The sequence below is a fragment of the Dendrobates tinctorius genome, unplaced genomic scaffold (assembly GCF_039654945.1).
Source record: "Dendrobates tinctorius isolate UK_male_01 unplaced genomic scaffold, ASM3965494v1 ptg000103l, whole genome shotgun sequence".
NCBI lineage: Eukaryota > Metazoa > Chordata > Amphibia > Anura > Dendrobatidae > Dendrobates > Dendrobates tinctorius.
Genome location: NW_027361771.1, coordinates 12796925 through 12811841, shown reverse-complemented (window position 1 = coordinate 12811841; position 14917 = coordinate 12796925). Strand labels below are relative to the sequence as shown.

Genomic DNA, 14917 nt, shown 5'->3' with positions numbered 1-14917 from the left:
ACATCAGAATGAGCCTTTGGGGTGGAGCCTTAGATAGATTCCAGATGTTCTGCGGGATACAAGTATCCTTGTGTTCCTAACCTCAATAAATGGATAAATCAGAAGTAATTCTTAGGTTATCAATTAACAACTACTGATAATGGGTTCTGCGTTTAACCAAGAGAAGCCATGGTGATCTGTATGGGCTACTGAAGAATTGTGGGGAGACAGAGATAATAGAAAGTCTGCATAGTAAGAAACAAAAACAAGTCTTCAAGCCCTGTGCGCCAAACGTACTAGAGGGTCCCTTCTAAGTTCTAAACTTTGAACTGTTAAATTTTGTTTTAACAATAAAGTTTCCCTAAATGTTGCTTGTTTAATTGATTAACTGCGTTCTTATATTCCAGAGCTCAGCAGCAATTGATAACATCTATACAGCGCATGACTTGGCAAAATGGGATGCCACGCATGGTGAGTAGAAAAAAGAATGACAAGTAATAGCATGGGTTACAGAGTATTTATGCAGAGCACTAGTGATGAGCGAGTATACTCGTTGCTCGGGTGGTCTCCGAGTATTTTGGCGTGCTCGGAGATTTAGTTTTCCTCGTCTCAACTGCATGATTTGCGACTGCTAGACAGCCTGAATACATGTGTGGAATGCCTGTTTGTTAGGGAATCCCCACATGTATTCAGTCTGTCCAGCAGCCGCAAATCATGTAGCTGAGACAAGGAAAACTAAATCTCCGAACACTCCAAAATACTCGGAGATCACCACACTCCAAAATACTCGGAGATCACCCGAGCATGCTCGGGGAGACCCGAGCAACAATACTAATCGCCCATCACTACAGAGCACACTTTATACGTATATTATATGTATGTAACCCTTGTCACATGTACAGCACCCTGGAATTAATGGTGCTTTAAAAATAGGTAATAATAATAATTAGTACTGCTTGAATACACCCATAGGACTTGTTCACACTGGATGTATTTGCAGCAGATCTTTGTAATATCCAGATGCTAAATCCACTTTATATTACATTATTTCACCTTAAAGACTCCGTACTTTATCAGGATATATTAAAATATATCTTTTATTAGTTCATAAAAAGTATACAAAGGTGAACTAAAACAAAACCACCACCATCAAATGTATGTAATGTAGACAACACATACAAGTGCTTCTCACTAAATTAGAATATCATCAAAAAGTTAATTTATTTCAGTTCTTTAACGCAAAAAATACAAAATACACAATATATTTGGCATAGCTGAGTTCATAAATTTCCAATATAAAAATATAAAATAAATTATTCTGATTGGTAAATGGCATAATGAAATAAAACATCAAAATGTCACAAATACGTTATTTTTGACCACCACAGCATTGCAATAAAATGCAATAATAGGCAATCAAAACAACGTATGTTTCCCAAAATGGTATCGGTAAAAATATCAGCTCAGGGCACATAAAATAAGCCCTCACACAGCCCATATCCTGAAAAAAGAAAATGCCACGGGTCATGGAAATTTTTTTTCATACAAATTTCCGATTTTTTTTTTTTTTTTTTCACTCCTTAAATAAGAAAAACCTATGCATGTTTGCTATCTGTGAACTCGCAATGACCTGGGGAATAATCTTAATGGCAAATCAGTTTTACCATATAGTTAACATAAATAATAATAATAAGAAAAACTATTTTGGAATCGCAATTTCACTGCACTTGGAATTTTTTTCCTGTGTTCCAGTATATGGTAAAAATTTTTAATTTTACTATGGTAAAATTAATGGTGTCATTCAAAAGTACAACTATCTCGCAGAAAATAAGCCCTCAATAAGCCATAGCCTTAGTGACGGAAACCTAAAAAGGTTAAGACTTTTTGAAAAAGGGAAGGAATAAAATAAAATGAAAAAAAAACAGAAGATGGCTCAGGGTGGCGAGGTTAAGGGCTCATGCAAACATCCACTTTGTTCATGTACCAGAAAAATGATTCTAGTTTCTTCAGTGATTTTGCTCAGAGTTTTATCACATTTTCATCTGATGAAACAGATATTTGGATCCTAACAGATAGTCCTGAGTAAATTCCACAACCTAAAGAGACATGGGAACTAGCGGCTGACAACTTACAGATACCCTATCCGATAGAAACAGCAGCCTGGTGCTTACAATATTTTCATGAAATTTTTACACTGAAAAGAATGAGCAGTGCTGTTCTCAATCAAACACTGGAATGAAATACTTAATAGAATGTGTTTTGCGCAGCAATTAAATAATTCTCCTTTAGAATAACTCTGAATGTGTGTGCATCCAAACTTCCTTTCATTCCTTGTTCCTTTCCACCTCTCCTTGCTTGAAATTCCTAACTCAGACCCTTCTAGTGGTCCAGGAAAGCTGCACTGCATTGGTTACATGTACATGACTTTTCTTCTAGCAGGGCAATGCTGTAAAAATGATTTAAACAACCATTTTTATTGTATACTCTGTATGTACAGTGATACACAGGATGGTTGATGACAACTGTGCGGTACACCAAAAAGTGGATAGGAGTATTTAGTAGATCAGCTATGGCAACTCATGATGAGAAACTGTGGAGTAGCTGGCGGACCGCTCCATCTCAACTACTTTTGAAAAGATCGGTGCAAAGGAACGCGCTGATGTAAATAATGGAAGCTTTGCAATGCAAAGAGAGACATTCTACAGTGGCCTGCCATGTATGACCGTACCAGCCTGTCTGCCCTGAGACTGCTTATGACAAGATACAGTGGTCTATACAGGAAAGAACTGTGGTAGATGTGCAAAGTGGAATTATGTTAAGTCATATGACAAGGCTCATTAAAGGGTCAATCTTGACTTTTAGGCTTGCTACTTCCAATAGGCAGCATTAGAGATCTAGTTATATTCTGCTTTGAAAAAACAATTTGCATATTTAATTATCCAGGGGAACAGTGCATGGCCTATAGGTCTCCTCACTCTGACATGCCAGGCCTGGCTTGTCACTCTCGACAAGAAGAAATATTACCCCTTAGATTCCTGTTCTGAGACCAAAATTTGAAATTCGACCTGTATGCATAATAGTATTGTTTCTCCAACTGCAAAGACCTGTGACATGGATTGACCAGTTCTACTTGGCCTAAAGGCCCCGTCTCACTAAGCGACTTACCAGCGATCCCGACACCGATATCAAGGTGTCAGGATCGCTAGTAAGTCGCTATGTGATCGCTGGTGAGCTGTCACACAGACAGCTTCACCAGCGATCAGCACAGCGATGCCGAGCGCCTGGCATCGCTGGCCATCCTGTAAAAAATAGAATCAAAATAAAAAATATAGTTATTCTCACCTTCCGACGTCCCGTTCAGCCATCCCGCCTCTCTCCACGCTCCGGTCCCAGTGATCCTTTGCATGAATCACCGCGAGATGTCACGGTCTCGCGGGATAACAAAGTCTCGCGGTCATTCGTGCAAAGGATCACTGGGACCGGAGTGTGGAGAGAGGCAGGATGGCTGAACGGGACGTCGGAAGGTGAGAATAACTATATTTTTTATTTTTTTTATTATTTTTTACACCTGATCGCTGGTCTCCCGCTGTCACACACAGCGATGCGTGCTGGCCAGCGGGAGACCAGCGACCAAAGAAATGTCCAGAGGTTTCTTGCAGCGATCAGCGATACCGGCAGGGGGGCCGCTCGCTGATCGCTGTCACACACAGCGATCTCGCTGGTGACATCGCTGTTACGTCACAAAAGTTGTGACTCAGCAGCGATCTCGCTACCGAGATTGCTTAGTGAGACGGGGCCTTAACACAGCGAGTAAACTGCTGCCTGAATCTTCTGAATCTTGAGTTTCTAATGGCTTGAGACAACAAGACTTGTGCCAACACTGTTTTGTAACCATTAACCTTGTGTAGTCATGGAGAAATTGTAACCGCTATGATTGCCTGCCTCAACCTGCGATAACCAGTTTCAAGTTAATCTTGCTGTGTCTGGGTTTGTCACTGCGCCATCCTCAACCTGGGAGCAAAGTTTGGGGTCAAAGGACTACACTACACCTTTCTTTTTGACCACTTACAGATAGTTTTATGTGTGAAAATATATTTGAAAGTAAAAATAACAAAAGCTCTGATTGGCGATATCCCGAGTATTAACATTCAAAAGACATACATTTAAGTATAACAATTATCTTAATCTTATAGTCTTTCGAGATCATTTGTCTTTCCTCTTGTCATGGTCCCAAACTTCTCATGGTCCCAATATTTATACAAAACTCAGAAGAATCACTATTGTAGTTGTAAAAATCAATACATCTTTTGCTTCTAGTTTATGATATAAGTGTGATAAATGTGTGACATGACATTATATTTAAATATGAATTAAACTATTTACTTCTCTTTACTTCTTTTTTCTTAAATGGCCTTACTTTTTCTTTAATTTCTTCTTTGATATATCTTTTTATTTCCCCAGCCTAAAAAGCATGTTCGCATCATCAGCACAGATCGTTGTAGTTCTCACTTACTCTGGACATCTCTAAACTGTGGCACGTGTAGATGTGAAGGTATAGTTAATGATTGTGTTTTTATAGTCTCCAGTTACCATTATTTGCATAGTGAAACTGTGGAGTTATGGTTTTTGTATTTACTTTACTATACATAGCACTGTTATCGTACTGAAACACAAAAATAACTAAAGAACTGACTAAATATCATTGTACATGAGACACAGAAGCTGGATTCGCCTTTGTTTAGCTAGTGTGTTCACAGAGGTGACAAAGTAAAAAACGTCACAGTGAAAACACAAGATGAACAAAGGCTGAACCCTACAACCCTACATGATTGAAAAGAGCTGTGGCTTTTCTTTTTTTTTCTTATGTAAGGTAAAGCATAGGTGGCTCTTACTTTTTTCTTTTCATTTGTTTCCATTTTTATGCTTTCACTAAATAGTTTGGATTTGTTTACTTGGAGTTTTTTAAAGTTAGAAAAAAAATCGCTTTCTAGTGTTTCGACTGTGAATTTTAAGGTCGCACTGACATGTGTTCTTGCAGACTAGACCCAAGCAATAAGGTTGTAGCATTAGAAATGGATATTTAATTTGCCCCATACAATGAGGGTTGCATTGTTAGAAACAGAAAATATTCACATCTGTGGTGGACCCTAGAGGACTCTGGATTGAGCTATAATTTTGCTAAAGGGTTATTCCTGTCTCAAAGTGGCTGCTTGTAGGTCCCGGTCACCAGAGGTGGCATTATAAAATCAGCCAAGCAAAGCCACACTAAGCTTTTTGCATAAGACCAAAGAGATGCATGGGACTTATGAGAGTAATAATGTCACATGTCCATCAGGACCTACTCCTGCGACATCTGCTCTTATTGCCAGGTGGCGCCATATTCATTTTGCGGGTTGCGTTGGTGATAGAAGAGACGCTGGAACCAGAAACTCTAGATGGCAGCGGCTCTGTCTAGCCACTTAGATTTGTGTGTCTGGGACCTGTAGTGCCGTCCAATCTGGCAGTATGGGTTTGTGTGTTATCCAGATGTAGTTATCAGCTCCCTGCGCCAGCCGATTTGAGAGCATCACATCCTACTTTAGCTTCCAGTTTACTGCTGGAAGCTGTCAGAAGTAGTCTAGTGCTTTTCTAGTTCAGTCCTGCTGTTAGTTCCTTGTTGTTTCGTTGCTACTTGTATTGAACTTGGCTTGTTTTCTATTCTTATGAATCCTGATTTTGTCCTTTTACGCGACATCCTACGCATCTCCGGACAGCAGTCCTCCTGTAGGCAGCAATCCACTGGATACTGTTATAAGTCTAGATCCCTGTTTAGGAGATAAATGGTGTCGAGTTTCTCTACAATCTGCCAGCTGGAGTGGCTTGTGCCAAGTCTGTCCTAGGTAGACCCTTTGAGCACGTGGCCTCAGACAGACATTACAAATACTAAAAGCGCAGCTCACTTTGCAATGCTGTTTCTGTAACACTCTTTCAATTTCATGGGCTATACACAAACAGAGCAGTTCAACTGCACTTGGCCGTTTTCATAAACTTTCCCCTGGTAGTTGAACACTAGAATCATTTATTTCCATCCCTGCCATGAAGTGCAGAAAGAGAATAATCCTTTTAAAAAAAAATAAAGGGTTACCATAATCCTTATCATACCCCTAGTGCTGTCAGCTTGCAGAATTCATTCGGATCTATATGTCCCAGTTCTCTGTAAGAATATAGTGGATAGTTAAGTCAAACAGAGTGATCTATTCCAAGTGTTTATTTCTGTTAATGTTAATGATTATGGCTTACAGCCAATGAAAACCCAAAAGTCAATATCTCAGTAAATTAGAATACTTTATAACACCAGCTTGAAAAAATGGCTTTAAAATCCAAAATGTTGGCCTACTGAAATGTATGTTCAGTAAATGCATTCAATACTTGGTCTGGGATCCTTTTACATCAATTACTGCATAATGTGGTGTGGCATGGAGGCAATCAGCGTGTGTCACTGCTGAGGTGTTATGGAAGCCCAGGTTGCGTTGATAGCAGCCTTCAGCTCGTCTGCATTGTTGGGTCTGGTGTCTCTCATCTTCCTCTTGACAATGCCCCATAGATTCTCTATAGGGTTAAGGTCAGGTGGGTTTGCTGGCCAATCAAGCACAGTGATACTGCTGTTTTTAAACTAGGTATTGGTACTTTTGGCAGTGTGGACAGGTGCCAAGTCCTGCTGGAGAATGAAATTTCTATCTCCAAAAAGCTTATCGGCAGAGGGAAGCATGAAGTGCTCTAAAATTTCCTGGTAGATGGCTGCGCTGACTTTGGTCTTGATAAAACACAGTGGACCTACACCATCAGATGACATGGCTCCCCAAACCATTCACTCTTCCTCCAGACTCTGGGACCTTGATTTTCAAATGAAGAAATGCAAAATTTACTTTCATCTGAAAACAATACCTTGGACCACTGATCATCTGTCCAGTTATTTTTCTCCTTGGCCCAGATAAGATGCTTCTGCCGTTTTCTATTGGTCATGAGTGGCTTGACACAAGGAATGCGACACTTGTAGCCCATGTCCTGGATACACTTTTTCTACAACTTTTTCCTTCCACTCAACTTTCCATTAATATGCTTGGATACAGAACTCTGTGAACTGCCAGCTTCTTTAGCAATGACCTTTTGTGGCTTACCCTCCTTGTGGAGTTTGTCAATGACTGCCTTCTGGACATCTGACAAGTCATCAGTCTTCCACGATTGTGGAGCCTACTGAAACAAACTAAGGGACCTTTCTAAATGATTAGGAAGCCTTTGCTGGTGTTTTTGTTAATTATTCTAATTTACTGAGATAATGACTTTTGGGTTTTCATTGGCTGTAAGCCATAATCATCAACATTAACAGAAATAAACACTTGAAATAGATCACTCTGTTTGTAATGACTCTATATAATATATGAGTTTGTAATGAAAAACTGAAATAAATTAACTTTTTTATGATATTCTAATTTTGTGAGAAGCAACTGTATAAGTTCAGTGGCAGACTATGTCACTCCTATGTCACTGATTTTATATATGATGAGCTCATTGGGATGAAAATGAGCAGAAACACTCTCTCCTCTGATAAAACTGGTAGGGAAATGTGTTACACCAAAAAGCAACAGCTGTGAGCCCATATTGTTTTGTTTGTGTACTAACAAACTCAAAAATTATACATGCTGGACTGCTGAACAGGTTATTCCAGGAGGCCTTAATACATTTTTGTAGTGAAGCATTTTTGTTCTGCACACATCCATACTTCAGTTTCCTAGAAGCCATCACATAATACTAATATAAAGTGGGGAAAAAATATTTAGTTAGCCATCAATTGTGCAAGTTCTCCCACTTAAAAAGATGAGAGAGGCCTGTAAGTGGCATCATAGATAGACCACAACTATGAGAGTCAAAATGAGAAAACAAATCCAGAAAATCACCTTGTCTGATTTGCAAAGATTTATTTTGCAAATTATGTTGGAAAATAAGTATTTGGTTATTAACAAAAGTTCATCTGAATATTTTGTTATATATCCTTTGTTGGCAATGACAGAGATCAAACATTTTTTGTAAGTCTTCACAAGGTTGGCACACACTGTTGGTGGTATGTTGGTCCATTACTCCATGCAGATCTCCTCTAGAGCAGTGATGTTTTGGGCCTGTCGCTGGGCAACACAGACTTTCAAATCCCTCCAAAGATTTTCTATGGGGTTAAGATTTGGAGACTGGTTAGGCCACTCCAGGACCTTCATATGCTTCTTACGTACCCACTCCTTCATTGCCCTGGCGGTGTGCTTGGGATCATTATCATGTTGAAAGACCCATCGATGTTTCATCTTCAATGCCCTTGCTGATTGAAGGAGGTTTGCACTCAAAATCTCACCATACATGGCCCCAATCATTCTTTCATGTATCCTCGGATCAGTCATCCTGGTCCCTTTGCAGAGAAATAGCCCCAAAGCATGATGTTGCCACCCCCATGCTTCAGAGTAGGTATGGTGCTCTTTGGATGCAACTCAGCATTCTGTCTCCTCCAAACACGACTAGTTTTGTTTCTACCAAACAGTTCTACTTTGGTTTCATCAGACCATATGGCATTCTCCCAATACTCGTCTGGATAATCCAAATGCTCTCTAGCAAACTTCAGACAGGCCTGGACGTGTACTGGCTTAAGCAGGGGAACACGTCTGGCACTGCAGGATCTGAGTCCCTGGCGGCGTAGTGTGTTACTGATGGTAGCCTTTGTTACGGTGGTCTCAGCTCTATGCAGGTCATTCAATAGGTCCCCCTGTGTGATTCTAGAATTTTTGCTCACTGTTCTTGTGATCAATTTAACCCCATGGGGTGAGATCTTGTGTGGAGCCCCAGATCGAGGGAGATTATTAGTGGTCTTGTATGACTTCCATTTTCTTATTATTGCTCCCACAGTTGATTTCATCACTCCAAGCTGCTTGCCTATTGCAGATTCAGTCTTCCCAGCCTGGTGCAAGGCTACAATTATGCTTCTGGTGTCCTTCAACAGCTCTTTGGTCTTCACCATAGTGGAGTTTGGAGTGTGACTGTTTGAGGTTGTGGACAGGTATCTTTTATACTGATAACAAGTTCAGACAGGTGCCATTACTACAGGTAATGAGTGGAGGACACAGGAGCCTCTTAAGAAGTTACAGGTCTGTAAAAGCCAGAAATCTTGCATGTTTTTAGGTGACCAAATACTTATTCTGCACCATAATCTGAAAAATAAATCTTGCCAAATCAGACAAGGTGATTTTCTGGATTTGTTTTCTCATTTTGAATCCCATAGTTGTGGTCTACCTATGATGTCAGTTACAGGCCTCTCTCATCTCTTAAGTGGGAGAACTTGCACAATTGGTGGCTCACTAAATACTTTTTTTCACCACTGTACAGTATAAAGAACTAGCATTGTAAAAATCCTGATTGGTTTTCTAGATACATTATATATGTTAATAAAATATATGAAACATTTGTTTTCTTCATTTAGAACCAAGTTCTTCACTTGGAAGAAGCTGCTTAACACTAATGCCATACACTCTGGTAACTCACTACAAGATTGGAGTTCCTCGTCCTGTCCTTTTGGTCCCCTCAATTCTTGGAAGAATCTTGAGTGACAAACTATGTGCCAATAAAGACTTCATGAAGTGTGACACTGGTATATTATACTTATTCTCAATAACACTGCAATAAGCATTTCATTGAGCTTCTCCCATTTTAGATCACCGTAGGTTATATTAGAGTTCCTCTCTGTACTTACACACACGCTTCATGTTACACATGAACTGTATGTTACGCTGTTACACATACACACATGGCATGTTCATATACAGCATGTTGCACATACACTGCCTAGGTTAAACATAATGCACATTCCACACAAATACTCAAACTGCTTGTTCCAAGCATACAAACAGTATTCCATACACACACACACACACACACACACACTGCATGTTATACAGTCACACAGTAAGTTGTACTCACACAGCACTAACGCAGACTGCATATTTCACGCCCGCACGCTCACATACATTTGTAGATTTCATACATCTTCCTCTTTAATTCCTACAGTCTCTCCTCATCATCAGTGTCTACTTACTTCTCAAGGTGAAGGTCATTTGATCACATGACCATGATGTTACCAATGTTACTACTCCACTTATAAGATTTGAAACTGTACTGATATGCAGGACTGACATTATCAGTGCAGTCTCTGGCTTGTAATGGCTGGGGGCTCTTTTGAGGATTGGGATCCTGGGCAATTGCCCAGTGTGTCTCCCCTTCCCCAATGCATGCCCTGCTCAAAGGACTATAGAAGCTGTTCGATTCAGGACAGAAGACCTTTGGCCGCTCCTGAAATCAGAGTCCAAATACGAACTGTGAAAAACGGACATACAAATGCAGCCTAAAGACTAGTTCAGAAAAGGCAGAAGAACAAATCTGCACAGTTTCATTATCCCACTTGAAGGTTTTTTGCATACTGCTTTGTAAGAGTTGCAGTAAAATCAAACAGAAATAAACATTTCAATGCTTCTGTATGAAATATGCATACAGAGCTACTTCGCCACATATTTCCGCATTAGTATATTGTTTTCATTTCCCCAGATCTGACCTAAAGGTCAGGCACCTTTTGGCTGCATAGAATGTCTTAAATTTCCAATTTTTCCACACCATATTGTAGATACAGTACAAGCAACAGTATGGCCCCACAAGCTGTTATGGGTGTTGTAGTACAGCTCTGTACACATTAGAGTAAATTAACTACTAAATGGGATACAGGGATTTATTGATTCTTGTTGCTCAGACTGAAAAAATGTTGATACATATCATGAGACTTAAAATATAATCATACAGAAGCACTAAATGTACATTTTTACAATTTCACATTATTTCAGAGTGCTTGACAGATGCTGAATATGCAGCAAGATACCAGCGTGGAGACATCATCGGTGAAAAGGAGGGGGAAAGCATACGCTGCTATTATACTAGGCAGAATGTTGAAGCAGTAGCCCAACAGGTGAGCTAATCGCTGCTATTATATTTATCAATAGAAAATAATGTTGCCCAGAACAGGTGTCCTGATATATTTGTATACTTTTCTTTATAATGCAGAATGCACACTGCCTTTTGGAGCTTGGACTCTCCTGTCTATCCTCTCTAATTCGCGTGGGAATATATCCGATCATATTACATATCCCACTAAATGAAAAGAGTATTAAGAAATTAAAGTGAGTATCTTTTGTTGCATTTCATGAGTACAGTTTGGAATTATATTGTTATGAACTTTTAAGTAGGCAGATGAATGACAAATTTGTTTTTACACCATGTCACGTTATTAAACTGGACTGTTTGAATCAGATCCTGGAAACGTTAAAGGGGATTCTCAAGATATTAAAGGGAATCTGTATGCAGGTGTTTGCTATGTAAACTGAAAGTAGCATGCTGTAGAGGCAGAGACCCTGATTCCAATGATGTATCAGTTACTAGACTGTGTGTTGTCGCAATAAAATCATTGTTTTATCAACAGGAGATTATCACCAAAGGACTAGCGGCCTCGTGCCTTCTAGTCAACTATGTGTAAACCCACCTTCTCTACTGATTAGTACTTAGAATAGTTCCCACAAGTGGTATGGCAGGGGTTAATAAGGGCTTAGCATTTAGAGTACTGCTAGATCTGCACCAGACAAAACTGTGATTGTATCAAAATGACAGCGTGCAGTTAATGATGCATAGCTGGAATCAGAGTCCTTGTCACTAAGGATCATGCTCTCATATTACATAGCAAAAGAATGGTGACAGATTCCCTTTAGTTTGCTTTAAATAGCATGAAAATAAGCATGTTTTCAATTGTTGGATTCTCCCAGAGCAAGTCTCTTCATTCCAGCTCTCACTGTCCAGAGCTGTATGCTTGTTCAAATTCTCTGGCCTTTCCATGCGTGAATACAGTGATGACAGTGTAGACCTCAGAACAAATCAGTGATAGCTGAAGGTGCTGATCTTTATCCTTCTAATAATACTAAAGTTCTGCTGCTCACCCGAACTGTCACTCAAGGAGAAGTGCCCACCCCTCCATAAACCAGGAAGGAGACTGTTCAGAGACACCATAGCGCTAAGTTGCTCAAGAGACAACTTGAGAATACTCCTTTAAAACCCCCAAAAATATTAAACTAAAGTCGGATTACCCCACGAATTTTGGTGGATCGTCTGACAGTCTAATGTGTATAACTGCCACCCAACTTTGCCCCAATAGATGATGTCATGGAAGAGAAGGATCGGCACTTTGGATTTTTTTTTGAAGCAGCGTAAACTGACCTGCAGTGCGTTTTTTACATTTGCAAAATGTCAATTTCTCATGCATGTACCGTGAGTTTTATGTGCAGATTTTCTCCATGGAATTGCATTAGATGCAGAAAATCTGATAGTTAAAGACACATACACTTTTTTAATCCATTATCTCTGTGGAAACACACTAAAAATCTTGTAAATTTACATGACCGTTTTGTTAAAGTCAAGGAAGTATAAAAACAAAGCAGCTCTATTTAAAACATGACATGCCATAGACAAAAAAATTCAGGTTTAAAAAATTAATAAAAACTCATGTTGAAAAAACGCACTCAGAAATGCAATGAAACAAATCGAATTTGGCTAATAGTGGCAGAAATGCTGCAGAAAATCTGCATCATCAAATATTCACCAAATACTCATCTAGGGAACTTAGCCCAAGGTTTGGGCAACACAGCAACTTGTGGCCGTGTGACATAAGATTGTAATATACATATTATGTGTGTATAAGTTGTATAATTTTGACAGTTCTCTCTGCATTCTTTAGAAAAACACGGCAATGGTGGGGAAAGTGTGAAGATCTGCTTCTGGAGTGCGCTCAAAGGGAGGAGGCCGAGCTGGATTCTCTACCTTGTTTGTACAGGACTGTGTATCCTGATAGCTGGAGTGACACAGACTCTCTTCTGAGCACAGTAAAAGATGCAATTTTGGATGAACAGAAGAGAACTATTTGGTTGGAAAATCAGCCATGCTAACCTTGAAAAAAAAACTACTTTTTTTTTTAACATATACTAGTTCACCATCTACTTTGCACTGCGGATATTATCATGAAATCTTGACCCGAAAATCTGTGTAGATTATTTTTAACAATTTTAAATTTGAAAACTCCCAACAAATATAGTGTGTGGACTTGGCTTAAAAGTCTGTAACAGGTGATGTCCAGATCAGTAATCCACCATCACATTATGAACTCTGGAATTGAAAAACTCAGCGCAGAAACATACCATACCCTTCATTATACTTCTAACAAACAGGCAGTCCCCCTGCATGTGTTGCGGCTGTCGAACAGCTGCGAGACATGCAGCAGCTGGGACTCAAACATATTTTTCGAGCACACCGAAGATACTCAATTAGCACCCGAGCATGCTCGGATTATACCTTATCCAAGTACGTTCGCTCATCACTAGTGGCCAAACAATGCAGTCTTGTATCTTTATTGTAAATTTGAGCTGTGGAAACAACTGAGCATCTCTCAATGTCTAGACCTATTTCTAATCCTTACGAATGAGCATCATGGTCATTCCTTTCCATAGGGGCTAGGCACATGTGCCTTGTTCAGACTGTGAAACACACCACAACCGGCGTGATGCCTACACCGCTCATCATGTATGTGTGCCACACTAAATATGGCACTTGCACTCCACCCACTCTCCTCCTGCTCTCATTTTACTTTGTGACGCACACCACACCCATTGTGGGACATCTACCACCATCTACGCCTTCATATAATTTTTCTTCCTTACACTTACTGTAGTTAAGATGACACTTTGCACTTCTAGATGGATAGGAGCGACATAATGAATGATTTATCATCCATACAGAAAAATGTACATATTTATTGAACACAACTTCAGACTTAAAGTGATTTTATTATATTAAGCATGTCATAGTTTATTTTATCTACATGTGAGAAGTTTTTGTGTTATGTTAGGCCTGTTTCACACTTCAGTTTTTTTGTGTCAGTTAAAGTCCGCCAAAATAGCATGCCACCGGACCGTTTTTTTGACAGATCTGGAACCGCAGCCCGGGGAGGGGAGAGAGAGAGAGTTTTTTTTTTCCAGGCACCAGAACAGACTTTAGGGTTAAATTTCAGGCTGAGTGAAGTCTTTCGGGCATGCGCAGTGTGAAGTGCGGATCCTGCCGCCCGAAAAGACGTTACATGCTCCGTTCGGGCATGTCGGCGGACGGCAAAATTTTGGCGGATCCGCAAAAAAACGGATCCAACGGATGGCCATCCATCAAGATCCGCCGGTAATGCAACTCAATGGGAAAAAAACGGATCCGCCAAACAAAATAGCGGATCCGTTTTTTTGCAAAACGGCGGATCTTGACTGATGGACAAAAACTGAAGTGTGAAACAGGCCTTAGATGTTAGTATTATTTTGACCTTGTACATATTTGGAGTTTTTTATCACACTGTTGGGGTATTAATATGTGGCATTTGTGATTAGTTGTAATTATGTCTATTTGGATTTAAAAAGAGGTTTTATATCTTCAAACATGTTATCTGTGTAACAATAAACATCTTAGTTGCTTATACATGCTTGAACACTGAGTCATTGGGAAAAGAGCAGCATCCTGGGGATTTTTTTGTGGCAACAAACACCTTTCTACACTTCTCTCCATTTACTCTGTAGGCCTTTGCAGAATTACTTTCCAATGGTTGTGTCATGATCTCAGTGCGGGTTTGACTCGCACATGTGGGGTTAATGTCTAGAACCAGTGCTGATGACTGGCATTTCTGGGGCTAAAGGTTGTGATCCCAGTGCAGGCTTTCCTGCACACCTGGGGCTTATGATTGTGGCCTCTCCCTGGTTCTGGGAAGGCTTTTTATAGCCTCAGGAAGCTCTTATCCCCGTCAGTTATGCTT

General features: G+C 39.9%; 1 protein-coding gene across 1 annotated transcript in view; it reads left to right on the top strand.

The window, feature by feature from the left end:
* The window catches only part of CARD14 (caspase recruitment domain family member 14), a 111756-nt gene extending 97170 nt beyond the window's left edge, over window positions 1-14586 (top strand). The window contains exons 17-22 of the mRNA XM_073588093.1: window positions 387-450; window positions 4441-4531; window positions 9473-9640; window positions 10881-11002; window positions 11098-11213; window positions 12815-14586. Of these exons, the coding sequence (XP_073444194.1) occupies window positions 387-450; window positions 4441-4531; window positions 9473-9640; window positions 10881-11002; window positions 11098-11213; window positions 12815-13022 (769 nt within the window). The 3' untranslated portion in view covers window positions 13023-14586. The remainder of the gene's footprint in view (window positions 1-386; window positions 451-4440; window positions 4532-9472; window positions 9641-10880; window positions 11003-11097; window positions 11214-12814) is intronic.
* The last annotated feature ends 331 nt before the right edge of the window (window positions 14587-14917 follow it).